This window comes from Diachasmimorpha longicaudata, chromosome 7 (genome assembly GCF_034640455.1).
Source record: "Diachasmimorpha longicaudata isolate KC_UGA_2023 chromosome 7, iyDiaLong2, whole genome shotgun sequence".
Classification (NCBI taxonomy): domain Eukaryota; kingdom Metazoa; phylum Arthropoda; class Insecta; order Hymenoptera; family Braconidae; genus Diachasmimorpha; species Diachasmimorpha longicaudata.
The window spans coordinates 9956924-9974202 of NC_087231.1; the positions used below are offsets into that span (position 1 = coordinate 9956924).

At 37.7% G+C, this 17279-nt stretch overlaps 1 protein-coding gene across 9 annotated transcripts in view; it reads right to left on the bottom strand.

The window, feature by feature from the left end:
- Positions 1–347: 347 nt before the first annotated feature.
- The window catches only part of LOC135164638 (zinc finger homeobox protein 4), a 188883-nt gene continuing 171951 nt past the window's right edge, over positions 348–17279 (bottom strand). For 6 of the 9 annotated variants that reach the window (XM_064125175.1, XM_064125176.1, XM_064125177.1 and 3 more), the window contains one exon: positions 348–9222. In XM_064125175.1, coding sequence (XP_063981245.1) covers positions 8504–9222 — 719 coding nt within the window. In that variant the 3' untranslated portion in view covers positions 348–8503. The remainder of the gene's footprint in view (positions 9223–17279) is intronic. The other 3 variants (XM_064125180.1, XM_064125181.1, XM_064125182.1) reach the window with 3 other exon arrangements.

Sequence of the window (17279 nt, forward strand, 5' to 3'; positions counted from 1 at the left end):
TTTTTTTTTATTGCCCATAGAGCCATGAATTGGAGAAATATCTCAGACGAATCCATTCCGCGGTGTTTGTAACCAAGTGACGAGGAGAAATGATCACTTACCTTGTTTATTCCTGGTGTCAATGATGTTTTCTTCTCTCGGCAAAATTCTCAGGATTTTCATTAAAAGATAAATTAAATTGTCAAATTTTTTTTTCTCAAGACAGGAAATTCTACAAAAAATACTGGACTTAAAATTTTTTAAAAATAATTTTTATTCAATTTTCCTCACCCCGTAGGAGATGGGATTGTCAACGACTTAACATGCAATATGGATGGGTTTTCCAGAGGTCAATGAGTACACAATGATTCAATTTTCTGATAAACTAGCGTTTAATAGAATACGTCGAGGTTTAGTACAGTTTAGTTTTCTGCTTTTCTGTTCTTTCAGTATTTCTTCTTCAATTTTTTATCACTTCTCAAATATCTTTTGCTCTTATTTTTTAACCAGACGAGCTTGCGATACAGGATGTGGCACGGAGGGGGATTGGCTGATTTTGTTTGTTTGATGTTTATTTTTTCCATAAATTTGGAATATGATGAGGGTCGATGCGGCATTATCCTGTGGTAGCCAGGACGATTGTCATTATTATTACGTTTCTCTACAGTATTTTCCATTTTGATTAGATGATGCCCATCGAGGCATTGACTTCAATGTGGCCCACGTGCGGTTGGAAAATCGAGAATCGAGCGAATATCGATAATTCATTTGGTACCTTCCTCCGTCAGACTCACCAAAAATGATGAGATTGTGCGCCATTGGATGGTCTATCACGCGACATTGACTCGTTGGATGCAGAACAAGTGCGTTTTCCATGTAAATTGCCACGATCAGACAAAAGGATCGGGTTCAAGGGGTGAGGGAAATTGGAACTAATATTCACTCGCCGGAAATGGAGCGCTTCGTGGTGACCGGAAATAAAAGACGAGTTGAACAATGATTGAGGAATATTTTGACCGTCATGTTTTAGTCCCTACTATTTTGGAAATGGTATAGGGATAGGAATAACATTTGTAATCGAGAATATTCACGCTTTGATGGAATAGCAATAATTTGCCCATGAAGATTTGTTTCAGTGATAATTTAAACAGTGAATTTCCACATCGATCTCGCTCATTCTCGATTGAACACGATAAATCATATTATTCCGGTTTGCCACGATGCACAGATAGAGATGCAAATATGTTGCGTGCAATCGTTTTTGATGGTTACATAAGAGCGCGTCTTATTTGCATGAACTTGATTTTTTTTTCATTTCCAGAAAGCTTTATTTTTGAATTTTTCATCACAACTTGAAGAAAATTCCTGGGGATACATTTTTCACTGGCAATTAATGGGAAATTGATTGTAATTTATGGCTGACTGTTTACGATCTTATTGGAAATTAATGGATTAAGGAATCATTATCGTGAGTCTGTCGAAAAAATTTCTTTATAATTTAACAATTCCATATCCTTAATTTCTCAATTGAAACACTCAACCTCAAAAACGATTATTTTACATCTCTACGCGCACAACATAACACATTGGATTGATATCAGTAATTCACATTTCAATAATTCACTGATTAATGCTCGATAGCATTCTCTCACTCACACGACTCAACGAGCCACGAGGAGTAGGTTAATAAATTATCGACACCCGAAATAACCTCAAAATACTCAATAAAAAAATTAATTAAAATTATGGTATCGTGTATGTTCACAGTTTGCACAATTGATATGTGTACAAAAATTCCTAAAACTACAATTGCAATCACTGATTAATTAGATCTAATTATCAACAGAGTCATTCGAAGCATCTTGACTACATGTGAGATTGTCGTGAGAAATCGTCGCGACGAAATATTCAGGTAATGAATTCATATATATATTACAACTGCCCTACTAAATTAATTAATTGAAACACAGCTTTAGCCATTCGTTGAGGTGGTGATAATTCAGTGGAACAACGAAAAGAAACTTCGGATTACTTCGGCTAGCCTTTACAAAGATACAAATTTCGTTAAATACATGGCACGTGTTGAGAGAGAATAGTGATGGGCATCTCGTGGTACTGCCGTAAGACAATAATATAAATTATTTTTATTTTTTATTTACTTACACTTCGACTGGTATTTATCAATCCTTCGTCAGCCTGAGACTGGGGACATGTGGAGGATGGGACCATTTAATTATATATTTATCGTTAATCGTTAGGGCTCTCTTCAATTGGACGATGCATTAGAAATAAATTCATTGTCTCCGGTCGCGTATATATATTTTTTTTTCGTTCAATAATTGTTCAATTTATCGCGAGGCGCGCTGAGATTACGTCTACTTCGATGGATACAATCCACTCCAGACTTTTTTATCTGTTTGGAGATTTTTATAAGTGCTGGTATAAGCTGGATATTGTGCTTAGGTGGGGATCATTAGCCAGTGCTCAGTGGTTCTGTGCCCATTGCAACAAAAATATTAATGACTGCAAATAAAATAAAATTGCTCGCAGAGGTCCATTTCACCATTCAATATCAATTCTCTTTCTTCATTTTTTTTTCAATTCATTTTATTTTCTTTCTTCTCTGTCAAACCACGAGTCGAGGTTGGTGTTTTTGATGGGTATACGTATACATGTGTGTGAAGGTAAAATGCGTCCGCACGACCCCTTGTAGTGTTCAGTGTTTTCTCATTATTAATCATTCGTTTAAAACTTTTTTTTTTTTCTTGTGTTCAAATACTAATTTGCTGTGTCTGCGGCGTGTTATCTCTCGTTTTCTTGTCGTGTATAAAGGGGAAAAACAGTACGTTGCAGTGTTACAGACTACAGCTAGTCATATCATATATATATATATATATATATATTTAATATATATATCCAATAATATATAATATCGTCGTATCATTCATCATTATCATTATAATTAGTAGTATAATTAATTACTTGCTTAGATATGAAACCTAATAGGAACATGATTGCACCGCTCCAGCAGTCCGTTTTATCGGAGTCTGGCCATTGCGCTGGCGCCCTCACTCTCGTCACTCTCCCATTTTTTCAATACTCGTGGTGTTTAAAAAATCAATCATTTAACTTCACCCCTTCGTCTCCCCCGTTGATAATACATACATTCTCATTCTCGTATTTGCTAGCATTAGCTTTTGTCTTAATTTTTAATTTGTTGTAAATAAATTCCTAGAATCCTCTCACAGCATTTACATTATCAAATCCATTAGGTTTCCGAGTGGCTCGATTGTTTTACAAAATAGAAGCAAAGAGCCCCCCGGATATTGGCAGTACGACGCCTATGTCACTCGCTACTGGACGTTATAGCGATGTATTTAATATTTTTATTGAAGAACGTATCAGTAATGTAAAATATATTGATAAAAAATATATCAGCCAATTGTCCTTCAATGAATGTTGCAAATAAATGACATTTTTTAAATAGAAAAAACGCGCAAACGGGTGAGACGTGACCGACTAAATTTTTGAGTGCCAACGTTACCTTCGTCCACGGTAACTGGGAGCCAGTGTTCGGGCCCCGTGCCTCGGGGCGAACCCCAGAGACTCCCCGGGAGCCCAGTTTTTTTTTTTCAAATTTTTTTTCCAATTTTCTTTTTTTTCTTCTCTCCTTTAGCGATTACATTAATAGATATACACATGGCAATCTCTCACAAGAATTATTCACTACTCATTATCAATTAGTAGTCAGTTAATTAATAATATTCAATTAAGATTGTTATACGTTCTTGGAGTACTGAAAATAATTTGACATAAATTTATTACTTTGTCAGTAATGATTCTCAGTATCGTTCAAATAGATTAATTCACTAAAATAAATTACTAGTTGTGTCTGACGTATCCGCCTCCCGTAATAAGTCGTCTTGTTTAGTCAATTGATAATTACCAATAAGCAATTGATTAATTCATAATAAATAAACGCGTTAACAGATGGTGAAACTCAACGATTGAAAAATTAAATGCTATTACACTTCTTTATGTTTTGCACCTGCATCGCATTTACTTATCCTTTTTATTCTATTTACTCATCGCTATTTTTTCTTTCTTTCATCAGTCACTATGGAACGCACACGCCCGCACCACTCCGTCCCCCGTATCTCTAAAATCTCAATTAATCTAATTTGTTTATTCATCTATCAACTTTCTTAATTTCTGGGAATTTATTAAATCCCCCCTGCAGTGATTTACGTTTTTTCACTTTGTTCTTGTTTTCTTATGTAGACCCTCGCCCCATCTTCGCATAATTATAACTATTTTACATGACTGAAGATTATAAATCAAAACCTGTGGCTTTATATAAAAATTGTCACTTTCAATCAAAACTTTATCGCTGAAAATGTAAACTTTCTGCTTCATTTATTTAGTTAATTATTTACTATTTGGTAACGGAGGGGTCCAAGTGGTGAAGTTTATCGATTATTCATCAACGAAATTGCTAAGGAATGAGAGAGCGAGAGCGACAAAGAGAGGGCTGAGAGAGATTAACGCGACGTTTGTCAACATAATTCGACAATCCAGGAGTCACAATTAGTGATAATGCAATTAATGTACAGGGTGAAAAATTATGATAATTTTTACAATAGTACAAACAACAGTGCGTGAAAATAGGTGTTGAGAGGGTTATCGCAGGAGGGAGTGGCAGCGCGCGGCGCCTTTGAGTAACTTGGCATTTTTAATCACCTCCCTACTTATACAATACAATATAGTATTTTAATCATTCGTTTAGATTCTGCACATGTTTATCACTCATTCATTGTTGATTTAGGAACAGCTAGTAGCGAGGTTTGGTTACTCTATCACGCAATCTTTCTTCCTCTCTCGATTAAAAAAAAACTCAATTAAAATCTGGCCTTGTGGAAGATAAATCCACAATATCTAATCCCCCGATTTTTTTCCTACATGCGTACGTACGTTTTTTTTTATTATTATTATGTTCGGTGGGGATGATATTCTTAAATTAATGGGACCAAATGGAGCACGAGAGGAAATTGAATATATATATGTATTTCAAAGCACTTCCTCAATCGGACAATAAAATTAAATTCAAGTTAATATTTTAAATATTTTTATAAAAGTGCAGCAAAGTTGTAATTAAAGAATATTTTATTTAAGACTTTTGCTCCTTCCTAAATCGCATTGAGTGTCACTGTCCTTTTAATTTACCAATATATTTATCAAAATTGTCTGCTCGTCTATTTATTTGGAAAATAAGAATGAAAAACTTATTGTTCCATTTGATTTTGACCCAAAAAGAATGTTTAACCGTATAGCTCAGAACAAACAATGAAAGCCATTGGAAAACGAATGAAATATATTCAGCGGAGCTCAACGACAGGATTTTATTCTTCCACACACTTGAATATCTTATTTACCACGAAAAGCGACGCGAAGGCGCGAACGACCTCATTGATTTTTTTCGTGTCACCCTATTTTTTTCACTTCTCCCCTTGCGCGCAAAAAACGAAAATAAGCACCCTTCGAAATGGCTGCGCATCTACGTGTCTGTATTATGGGACAATCTCCCCTTTAACTTTGGCTGTCGGTTCACGTTAACGCCTCGCAACGAATCACGAATTTGAGGGATATAAAAAAATGCACACGAAGGTAAATTAGCGCCGCGTGAATAATACAGAGGCGGGATAAAGGAAACTCGTGTGGCAGACGACATTATTTGGTCCTGGATGCATCGTTCTCATTGCTTCGATTGAATTAAAATAGTACTTATCATTAAACATGAAAAAAGTAATAATTAAATGAGATGTTGATTACCGTAAGTGATGGAAGAGTAATTTTCATCCTCTTATTACGCCCACTAAAATGAATATTTCGCTAATCATCCGAATAAATATGTATATTCCATCAACCTCTCGCCCTCATTACCATTAATTCATTAATAATTCAAATGTAATAGTAATAATAGTCTTCACCATTCTTTACATCAATAAAAAAGCAATCATTGCCACAGGAACCTCATGTTACTTAAACTAGAAATAGTAATTACTCGTCACGTTTTTGGTTAAAATTTTCCATCCGACCTCGATTTACTTTTCTTCAATAATTTCGTACATTTCACCATTTCACGAAAACAATTATTTCGAAAAATTATAATTCAACTATGGAATTAGAAAAACATATGTATGGAATATGTTTTATAAATTTTTCCCCTAGGATTTTCATTTTTACCATCCACAAGCCCAAAACGAAGAAAAAAAAAATAAATAAATAAATATCCATGTACGTACGCGTGTAAAGAACGCGCCACGATTCGAACAATCCCTGCGAGGATTCTATTAGGTCACAACATGATATATATATTTATCTACTTTAAATATATATATATATATATAATTCCTCTTCATTAATTTACGGCATCATCATTTTTATTTATAGATTTATATATTTTTCATATGCCTAGATGTCCTTCTGCGACGCAATCATCCATTACCGCCCTCCCCCACTCCGCCCCTGTTGCCGTGTCACCATTGTGACGTGAATTTTAATATCGCATCCATAATTTTTCTCCCTAAACTACAGTTACCAGTAATTGTATCGGCTTATAGTCTATCTAAAATTCAATTAACCTTTCGTTTTTCCTTTTCAAAAATCTATTATTCCTCTTTATACTCTCGCCTCTCTTTCACCCGTGAATTTTGTGTTAAACCCTTTTTTAAATCAGTGCAATCGCAGGAGAATCGGTCTCGCGTATTGTGTGCGCCCAGTCGTCACTAAAATCAGAGATATCTCTTATTCATTGACTTTCACAGCATTCACTCATTACACTCCGCCCAATCAACAATTTTCTTGGATAACACAAAAACTCATATACTCATCTACGTACCTCGCATTTACCCCAAACCCCAGTTCTTCAATTCTTCACTTTTTTCTCTTTTTAAATCATTCACATCCATAATTATCGATAAATTACCGGTCATCGACACCGTTACTATTAACAACTATAAATATTGTTTATTATTGTTTATCATTATTACTCTTACTATTTAATTATTAATCCTTTTCCTTTACCGTTATTAAATATAATTTATTAAATATAGGAACCATGTTGCTGGGTTTTTTTTTCAAATTTCGTAGTCGAATACGCAGACACCGTCCGTGCAGTCTCGGTGGTCGCATCGATTTCGATATTAATTGTTCTTTTTTTTTCACTTTTTTTGCCACTTGCTTCTTTTAGTATTCACATTCATTCTCTCTTGTAATTGTTATCGTATTGTTCATTACTTCGCAAATCAAAGGGAAATCGTTCCCATTCAATAAGTTATCGCATCAAAGCCGATTTATCCAATGGGAATTAGTCATATAATACTTTATTTATTGTTTGGAAGTGTAGTACGTGCATTGTATCACTCAGTGCTGGAATTACGACGTGATAAATTATAGAAATAACAAAGCATTGTGGATTGCGCGCTCCATCAAATACCATGATAATTTACATCACTCAAAAATTGTGAAAAAATCATAATCAGTGAGGCAGAAAGAGGGTGAGAGAGAGAGAGAGGGATAGAGAGGGAGAGAGAGAGAGAGAAAGATACAGAGAGAGAGAGTGTGTGTATGTGTGATACGTACGTACTCGTAGTAAATTGGCGGGATTATCCAGCCAGTATCCACTACCTAAAAAGATTTTCTGCGTCCTCGCACGCGCGACATTAATTTTTAGTAACTTTTTTTTTCATTTTCTTAGTTTTTTTTTTGCTTCATTTATTATTTTACTTTACATAGGAACCTTTTGCCAGACCACCTCGATGACGTCATTTCAACTCAGTCGTGTTGACGAATTCTGCCGAAATTAATTCATAAATGTCAAAAATCCCATAATGTCTACGGTTTATTATTATTTCTCTTAAATATCCGATCCGACCGGATATAAAATGTCCCCCGTAATATTCGTCATCAGTCAAATCGAATTATCCTTAAATTCATCGTGAATCGTGTGGCCTATCGTTAACTTTTTTTTTTGAGGAACTTCGTTGAGTGCGCGCGAGCAACGAGACGCGTCTTGGCTACAAAAATAACAGGCAAAACGGAGAACAATCACCAATTCTTTTTTTCTATAAATTGAACCGATTATTACAATTGCGTTCAATTTTTTTTGTTTTGTTTTTCTATTACAAAATTTTCCGTTTTTGGTAGCCTGTATTACGAAATTACTCGTGTCGCTTGTATCCCGCACACTTCATTTTTTCATTCATTTTTCATAATCAATTCAATGAATAATAATATCAATAATATCAATAATGATAATAATAATAATAATAATAATAGCAATAATAATAGCAATAATAATGGTAATATCAATAATAGTAATATCAATAATAATGATAATAATTTAGAATCATCATCCGGTAATACTCGATGTTAATCCCCTGTCGATAATATAGTCTCGGTCGGTGTGTAACTGTTCAAAGACAATTTTAAAAAATGAAAAATAGTTCGAAGGTGAGCACCCTGTTTAACGTGCACCAGCGAGTGCAGCAACCTCCTGTACTAATTTCTGCCTTTTGGCGTCAGGTCCGTTATTGTTGTCCTGATTAACTGGCGATTGGCCAGTTGTCGTTGTACTCTCAGCTGCAGCCCTTGCAGCAAGCAATGTTATCTGATTGACAACGTCTTCCATTTCATCGGTAAGTGGATTAGCCTCCTCACCGGATTGCCCATCAACATCACTGATAATTCCGTACTGCTGATTGCCAAACTGTCCTGTTCTCTGATGATTGGCCTCGAGTCTAGCGCGATGCTGAACAGTCTCAGAATGCCTTCGCCATTCGCTCATTGTACCGTAGCTTCTGGTCGATCCACTAGTATCACAGAGGCTGCAGCTGTAGCGAGCTTGGACAAGCCTCAGGGCACCACGGCGTTGCTGATTACCCAGATAACACGACCTCTGGTGCGCCAGGAGCGTTGACTCCTGGGGATATGCTCGACCGCATCTGCGGCATACCAGGCACACCTCGGATTCAACCTCACGGCAATAGGGTGGTAGAGTGATTGGTTCATCTAGTTCACTAGGTCCGGGGGTTGGTAAGCGGACTGTTTCGAGACCTGGATGATTTGGATCCTGCTTCAGGAAGGCCTGCATCAGAGCCCGGGGTACCTGCACTTGAGTGCCATTCTCCACTTGTAGCGACATCAGTCCACCGTTCATGCTTCCACTCAGGCTTGTAGTTGCTACTGAAAGCAAACATAAGTTGGAATTCATTCAGTGTTTTTTTTTTCTCTCAATATTTACATTTTTCGGGGATATTAATGCTGGAATGGAAATTTTTTTCCATTCTCTTACTAATAATTTAAGAACAATTTGCAAAAAAAATCAAAACTTCATGGATAATTTGCCGAATGTTATTTTTCAATTTCATTTGCGGTGAAAACAAATGTTTAATGAAAAATCCAAAAGTTAGTTTTCAGCAAATGATTATTTTTCCAATTAACCTCTACCAGAATTCTATTACACCTGTTAATTTTCTCACCTTAAAAATAAATGAGGTCATCAAAATGTTCAAGTATCATTGATTGAGTCGTTCCCCTCGACACTTCACCCATAATTCGTCGGCGCAAATAATTATTCTATACCCCATATCTAAAAATAATTCTCCTTCATTCACATTTATGTAAAACAGGTGAGAAATCATCGTGAAAAAGTCATTGAACGAAGTACGTGAGTTTCACGTGATAGTCTTTCCTGTGTTACCACTGACTCATCCTCACGAGCCGAGGTATCGGACTGTCCTCATTGGACATGCGATACGACATTACTTGGAATAGGTGAGACAGAGAACGAGAGAGAGAAAGAGAGAGAGAGAGAGAGACGAACCGTTACACGTAATGCAAGTTCCAGATGCTCATTTATAATTGATTTGTATCGACTTTACCTGTCATAATACATACCATTTACAGTGTTATGTACAAATACTTGGGTCATAGGTGGAGTGAGGGGGGATGAGGAGTGATCGAGTCGATGAATTTATGTGGAACCTGTTTTTTTTTTAAACGTGGGACAGGTAAATTGGCAGTTATTAGCCTGACCGTGAGGGCTCACCGTGGCGCACTGACGAGATAATTTCTTTCCGTCGTCTTTCTATCGTCTCCTTTTCGGTTATACATGGACACATCGGAGATAAAGACCCGGGAATTTAATTGGGGTATTGGTGTAAATATATTGAGCATAAAGCTGGACAATAGGAGCACTTTACATTCGCCAATTCCTGGAGTTTTTTCGGTGGTCATTACTTTTTATTCCTGTCGATGAATTTCACGCAAAACTGAATTGGGCGATGGCTTTATGAAACACGGGATTGTGCACGATGCACAGATAAGAGTCGTTATGAGAGAGGAAGTGTTAATGATACCCCTGATCATTGCCGTGGTAGATACTACTGTAATTATCAATGAAGCTGGGACCCACGTATGAAAATAGGGGGACGATGCTCGTTAGGGTATCGCCGGCTCCATCATCCTCTAGGTCACATTAACATTATTGAAATTTTACATTAATTTTCCACGTTTAGAGTTGATGATTTCAGTAAGAAGGAAAATTTTCAAATAAAACTGCAATACTCGCGAGTCCCTATTTTTTTCTCATTTAAAGTATTTTTCCATTAAATATTAATGTTTTTATAGGAATTTTTATTGTCTTCTATTGTCATTTATTCATATAATTTCCCTATCAAGTTATCACAGTAAAAAATTTAATTTTTTTCCTTGAAGAGTAAACCGGAACAATTATGGAAGATTTCAATTAATTTTGAATGAGATTTTCTAGTTGATGCCAGTCACAAAATTGTTTAATCTTTCAATGAACGGTATGAATGATATTGGGACAGGAAGTTCGTTAACACGATTGAATCTCCAGCATCCTCAATCCTGAATTAAAGCGATTGGATTAGTCGTTTAACGCTGTATGGCTATGGGAGTCGAATACAGTTACAACATTGGAATTAACCGGGAGATTAGAGAGCACGCTAGAGTGTCAAATTATACTGGGGGATTCATTGAGCCCATGGACTCTCAAGTTGACTTTCCACAGGAACCACAATTGATTGAGTGTTATTTTCATTTCCGGAGGTCATAGATTATATTATCTTTGAATTTTTTTTACCTTAAATATGGAAAAAAATGAGCACCTCTGAGAAGGCTGGCAATCTTATATTTGACCAACACTCTTCTCACGGATGCGTTTATCCATCGCGCCTCTTGTGTCAACAAATCCCCTAATTTTTCTCTTCAAACAACTTTTTTTTCGTTCATTCTCAGAAATGCGACCCCTCGGGAATGAGACGTTGAAGATAACATATTTTAAAAGCGTATAAAGACGTGTCTATCTGAAATTATGTGTACATGAATTATCAGTGCTCGATAATTCCAATGTACAAGGTCAAATTGCTCAGATAGTTTGATCAAACAGGATGAATATTTTTACCTTGAAAAAATATTTTTTTTTTTAAACTTTGCAGCTGTGTTTAAGTAAGTTGTGAAATGAGATGTCCGGGAGTTTTGGATGGAAGTATTATTTTAAGGGATTCAATAAAGCAAAGCTTGAAAATGAAAAACCTAAAGAATTTCATTTCACTACATCTTTTCCAATTTTTTCAATAGAAATTTTATGGAAATCTTGTTTCTAATGAGTGCCAATAGAATAAAAAATTTGTTCACAACATCAGTCGTGGGAATATGACTGCATCACTCGAAGGACAGGGCAAAATATAATAAACTAGATTAGCGAGACGAGAGAGACGCAATAAACCGCTCAGCTGATGGGTTGTCGAGTTGATTTGTCGTGCGACACCCTTGAAACAATCGTACCCGGGGCCTCTCCATAAAAATTAGACGAGCCATTGGTTGGGAGGGGATGGAAAAAATAGGATGTTAGGGAGAAGAGTGCGGAGGAATAGCCGTGGATTATTACTCTTAATGAGCATTGGTTATTTCTTTGAGTGGTTCTGATTTGCTTGTCCATCACCGCGCCCCGTCCCCACACGCAGCGCGCACTAATATAGCTTCTCTCAGTGTTTGCCAAGTCGTTGTATGTGTGAATCAGCGTTGTTCCTTGTACAAGAGGTTTACACTACTCTTCTCTTCGTTTTTCAGTCGGAGTTTCAGGGCGGGAGAAGGATACATTTGCGTATGGATTGAGATAGCTATGTTGGGATTACACTTCTACTTTGCATGGAACTTAGATATAAAAATTATATTATGAGAAAAAAATATATACAAAAGAAATATTCTTTTTCCAATTGGCCAAATTTAAATGTTAAAAAACATATGGGATCCTGATTGCCCGCCGCGTCCAATGAGTCAGTGGCTCCCAGTTAACACATCTCTGATTTCATCGACCAGAGTTTGAATAGTTATAATAATTTCTCCTTCAGCAACTTGTGCCAATTGATTTTTTCAATGAAAGAGACAAGTATTTGTATTCGGAAATTTCTTTTTTCACCACTGGGGCGATTTTTTTTTCCCTCAACACTTGAACGGAATTAATTCAACGAGAGTGGCGCTGTTAAATGAGAATTCCTTGCAGTTTGATTACCGCTGTTGTCGAGATATCCCCTGACACATGAAAATTTGTACCTCGAGAATTTACGATTGAATTTTCGTGTCGATTTGGCATATCTCAGTTTCTCACCTTACCTCGACCAAGTGCCTTTATACACGTATTTCCAAGGCGTTCGTTAATTGCAATGACCATCCGATGGCATCGGCGATGAGGGGAGAAGTAGTTGTGTCGTAAAAAGATTGTAAAATGTAAACGTTCTCGTTGATAAGAAAAATTACGAAATATTTGTAAGCAATTGCGTACATGGCTTTGACATTAAAACAACAGAAAAATAATCGGGGGGAAGTCATGAGAGACATTAGAATTGGGGGTATACAAGTTTTATATAGAACTTATATGATAATTAAACTGATTATTTTTTTCCAATTGTATTGGTCCTCTTAAAACAATAAGACATACGGCAACTCAATGAAAATCAAGTCAGGGAATAGAGACGTTTTAAATTCGCCAAAAAAAATCAAAGTCGATAGATAGTGGCGAGTACTTTAGCTCTGATAGTGGTCAACGATTCACCTTCTTATCTGCCAGCAGTACACAACCGTTAGCAAAACATGCTGGTGTAGGAAAACCGTGGACTATCCTCATCCTGCAAATTGACCATGAACGCCGAGGTATCGGGCACATGAGTGAGTGAGCGAGACAAAGGGATACGCCGATTCCGGCACACATAACTATTCGCAAGAGAGTTTCGGGAAGAAACTATGCAATGCACCTAATCCCCTCTTCTTCATTCGATCCCAATATGTACCAACACAAGAGTTGCAAGGAGAACACGACAGCGTAGGCGTGAATTCCTGGCCCCCCTTCGCATTATCTTCGTCTCCTTTCCTTTCATTTTATTCTCATTTCTGTTATATTGACTTTTTCGTTTTATGTATCTCTCTCGAACTTGGTTTCTCGCTTCGCGATGCCCCATCTCACTTGGTGAATCTCTCGTTCGACCACATTTCCCTCAGTTTATCCTTCCACTCGATATCTCCCTTTCTCCCATTTACCTTGCACCTCAGTCGTTTTCCATACTTGTGTTTGGTACCTCTTCTTTTCATCTGCATTACCTTACGAAACACATACACACACACACACACACACATACAACCACCAAACGCGCCCCGTTATCGCTTGATGCCCCGTACAGAATGGCTGTTTCACACCTCCGCTCGCACGGGAATTAGGAAATAAATTAGTACGGGACTAATTTCGTTATCTCGTCGATGCCTCGGATGCCTCATTCCCATACTTTTGCTTGTTTTTCTCCTTTTCGCTGTCTCACTTCTGTACGTGTGTATGGGGAATCACTCGGAGATTGAAACCAGTTCGATGGGAGAAAAAAAGGAGTCGATACTTTTTCGGAGATGTTTTTTTTTCGCTTCAGCGTAAATTCCACAGATCACTCTGTTGGATATTGCACTGGAAATGTGGGCAAAATAGACCGAGGAATTAAATGGATTATGGAGAAAAAAAAAACGTAAAATTTTCGCATTTTTCATCATTGAGATGATTTTAATTCGTGAGCGGGGACCATTTTGCCTTGTGGATCCATTTTTTCCTATCTTCACTGTACATTTCTTGGCACAGATGCACGCACAGGTTTTTAGTTCAACAGTAAAATTAAACGTCTTGTCAAGAGATTATACTGTCTAATTTATTCACTATTGAAGTTTATGTTTATTGATTGCGTAATTACATAGTCGATGAATTATTGAGCGTTATCGTTGATTCGTGTTCTAGTAGACACAGGGCTTCTAGAAAGTATGGGATTTATTAATTTCGCCGATTGATTTATCTAATTATTGAGGCCACGGAGAGGTGGGCTTTTATCTTGTGTCCCGGACATACGGTAGAGGCTCCGTTTTTATCAGTACCATTTGGGGATATTATGTCTCTGAGTGGCGATAAATTGTACTAATTAATTATCGAACTTTATTTCAACGGTTTGTGCTTGGCTGGGACGGCATCACGCGAGGGGAGGGACGGGGGGAGGGTTTGGAGTGACTCGAAAAACCTCGTGTAACGTGTCTAATACCCGCCCTGAAGTGGTTTATTTACGAGCCGCCTTGAGATAAGTGAAATTTACAAAGGTGAATGCTTTTTTTTTCACTCGTTTCTCAATGTCACTGTATGGGTAATCGATTCTTTAATAAAAATATCTTCATCACATTGATTCCACTCCCCATTGTTTCACATAAGGGAAACGGGGAAAAATTTAATCTCAGGGCCAAATGAGATTTCAATAATTATTGACAACCTATTTTTCTACATGTGTTACATAAAAAAAAATAACACTCGACTTATTTAGCCCCGACCGGCCTATCAATAAACATACTTTTTCCTCCCATTGAACGAATATCTCGCTGGGTGTGCCGACGACACCCACGACGCAAATCAGGGGTACAAAGTCTGGGTCATTAGCTGAGGGGATATTTATCCCTGTCTCTTAACCCATGGAGTTTAGTCGTTTTATATCCGAGAGTCACTTGATTTGCCGTCGGTATCACCGAGTGCCAGGCAGGAAGGGCCGTATTATCGGACCAATTGTCTCACCACTCTCTCCACCTCCCTCACCTCCTCTGCCTTGACTGTTTGAGTTAACTATAAAATCATTATCACCGCAGCCCCTCCTCACGCTCCTCTAGAGCCACAGCCACCCAAACCTCAGACTGTCCCTGTTGTCTCGTTTCGCCTCTGGCTACCTCGATTATCCCATTAATACCCGTAGACTGGACACCACTGATCATCGGAGAGTCTACAAGCATGGGTTCTTTAATTATTTAAATGCATCGAGAGTCACAAACCAACGACGACATTATGCCCCGAGCTATGAGAAGCGGAGGGGCTGCTCTACTCCCATGTGCTCGCAGGAGGACTGGATTATTCTTTAAATCAGTCTCGCTGGCAAGTACATACTCCAGGGATGCTGGTCGCTTCAGGGAAGGGCCTTATTTCAAGTGCAAAGTATGCACAGAGATAAATATTTTGTAAAAATTACGAAACGATTCGTTTAATCGGTAACTTTTATAGCTATTGGTGAGTCAAAATTAGGAAAATACACTGAATGGTTTACCTTTCTACCCTTCTATTTCTCATGAAAATTTCACCGACTTCTGTCGGTTGGTCTATAATTTTGACTAAATATTTATTTCCTTTCATGCAAATTCAAAATAAATCGCCGATGAATTAGAATTCAATACATCGTAGAGTTCGCCTATAGGATTCTAATGTACGTTGCATCTCTAAGTTGAATTGATATTTCTGGACTTGGTATATTGCGATAAAAATAAAAAAAAATCATAAGTATTAATGCTCATCGATGTAAGCTTCCGACATTTACCCATAAAATCAACGGACGCGCGTCTATAGATGCAAATCGAGCAAGAAAAAAAGGGTAATATTCTATATTTACAAAGGTTCCCACCGCGAATAAAAATATACATCTACCCAGATCCCACACGCCGGATAGAATTTATGTATTGATCCAAAAGCCATCATGTCTCAATTACACTAAACAATCCCCCCCATAAACACTTGACTGCGAACCACGGTGCAATAAACAAAGAAGAAAAAAGATATTACGTGACGTTGAATGGCTAGACTGCCGCCAAGTTATTCGAGAGCTGCAGTTAATAGAGTGTCCGGTGGAAAAATAAAAATCTCAATGAAAAAAGAAAAAAAATGATCAAAGAAAAAAAACAAGTGGACAACGCAGAGCGGGCCGATTGTCATTATCATTAAACCGTCGTTTAATGATCGAGGTGCGCCGGACGTGGGACCCTGGACTCGGGTATCATCACTGGTGTAATTACCTTCGCTTCGATTATTAGACGATTAGACCCCATGCCATGTGGTAATGGAGGTGGGACAAGCCGACGTATATGCACTGGTGTTACCATCACGTATACTCGAGATCTGCGACGATGGCTGTATTTATGTAATTCCTTGCTGGCTGAAATCACGGACTGACGCTCTTTCTCTTTGGCAGCGGGGTAATCATCAAATTTAATGCAGAAGAAACAAGAGAGCTCACGAGTCGGGACAAAAGGTCGTACAAATACTTTTACATGGGATAGGGAAAAAAAAATTCAGAAATTATCGACATTTATTATTTTACCAAAAATCCTGGTAATTTTTTCCTACTAGTCATTTTAAAATACCGCATGTAATGGAACAACGAAGAAAACCTTTAAAGAATGAAGAAAAGACACCCTCCTGACCCTTGCTCTCTCACCAGATGCCACGTTGGCGGATTGAGGCTCGTTAAGATATCGCTGTGAGTCGTTAAAAATAATTGTCAGCCGGATAATTAAGGGGTGAAACCCCTTCGGCCGGGGGGAAGGGGGGGGGGGGGTAAAAAGAAATACTCCGGAGACGATGGATGATTCCTGTGCTTTCTTTTCTTACGTTCGCCGTGCTTTTTTTCCCTCACCAAGCTCTCTCCCTTTTTTTTTCTCTTGACTTAGGTGAGCACCTCCACCCCCTCGTCGTTTCTCCGCAATCTGCTTACGCTCCTTGCAACCGCTCTTTATCCTTCGTCTGTATTTTTGTTGGCACATCGTTAGGCGACCGAGAGAGGGTGGCTTGATTTGAGAACATCGGGGGGGGGGGGGGAGTAAGGGGAGAAATGGGGATTTAGCTTTTTGCCTAGATTTTCGCGTCTTTTTCCCTCTTCCTTCGCTTTGGA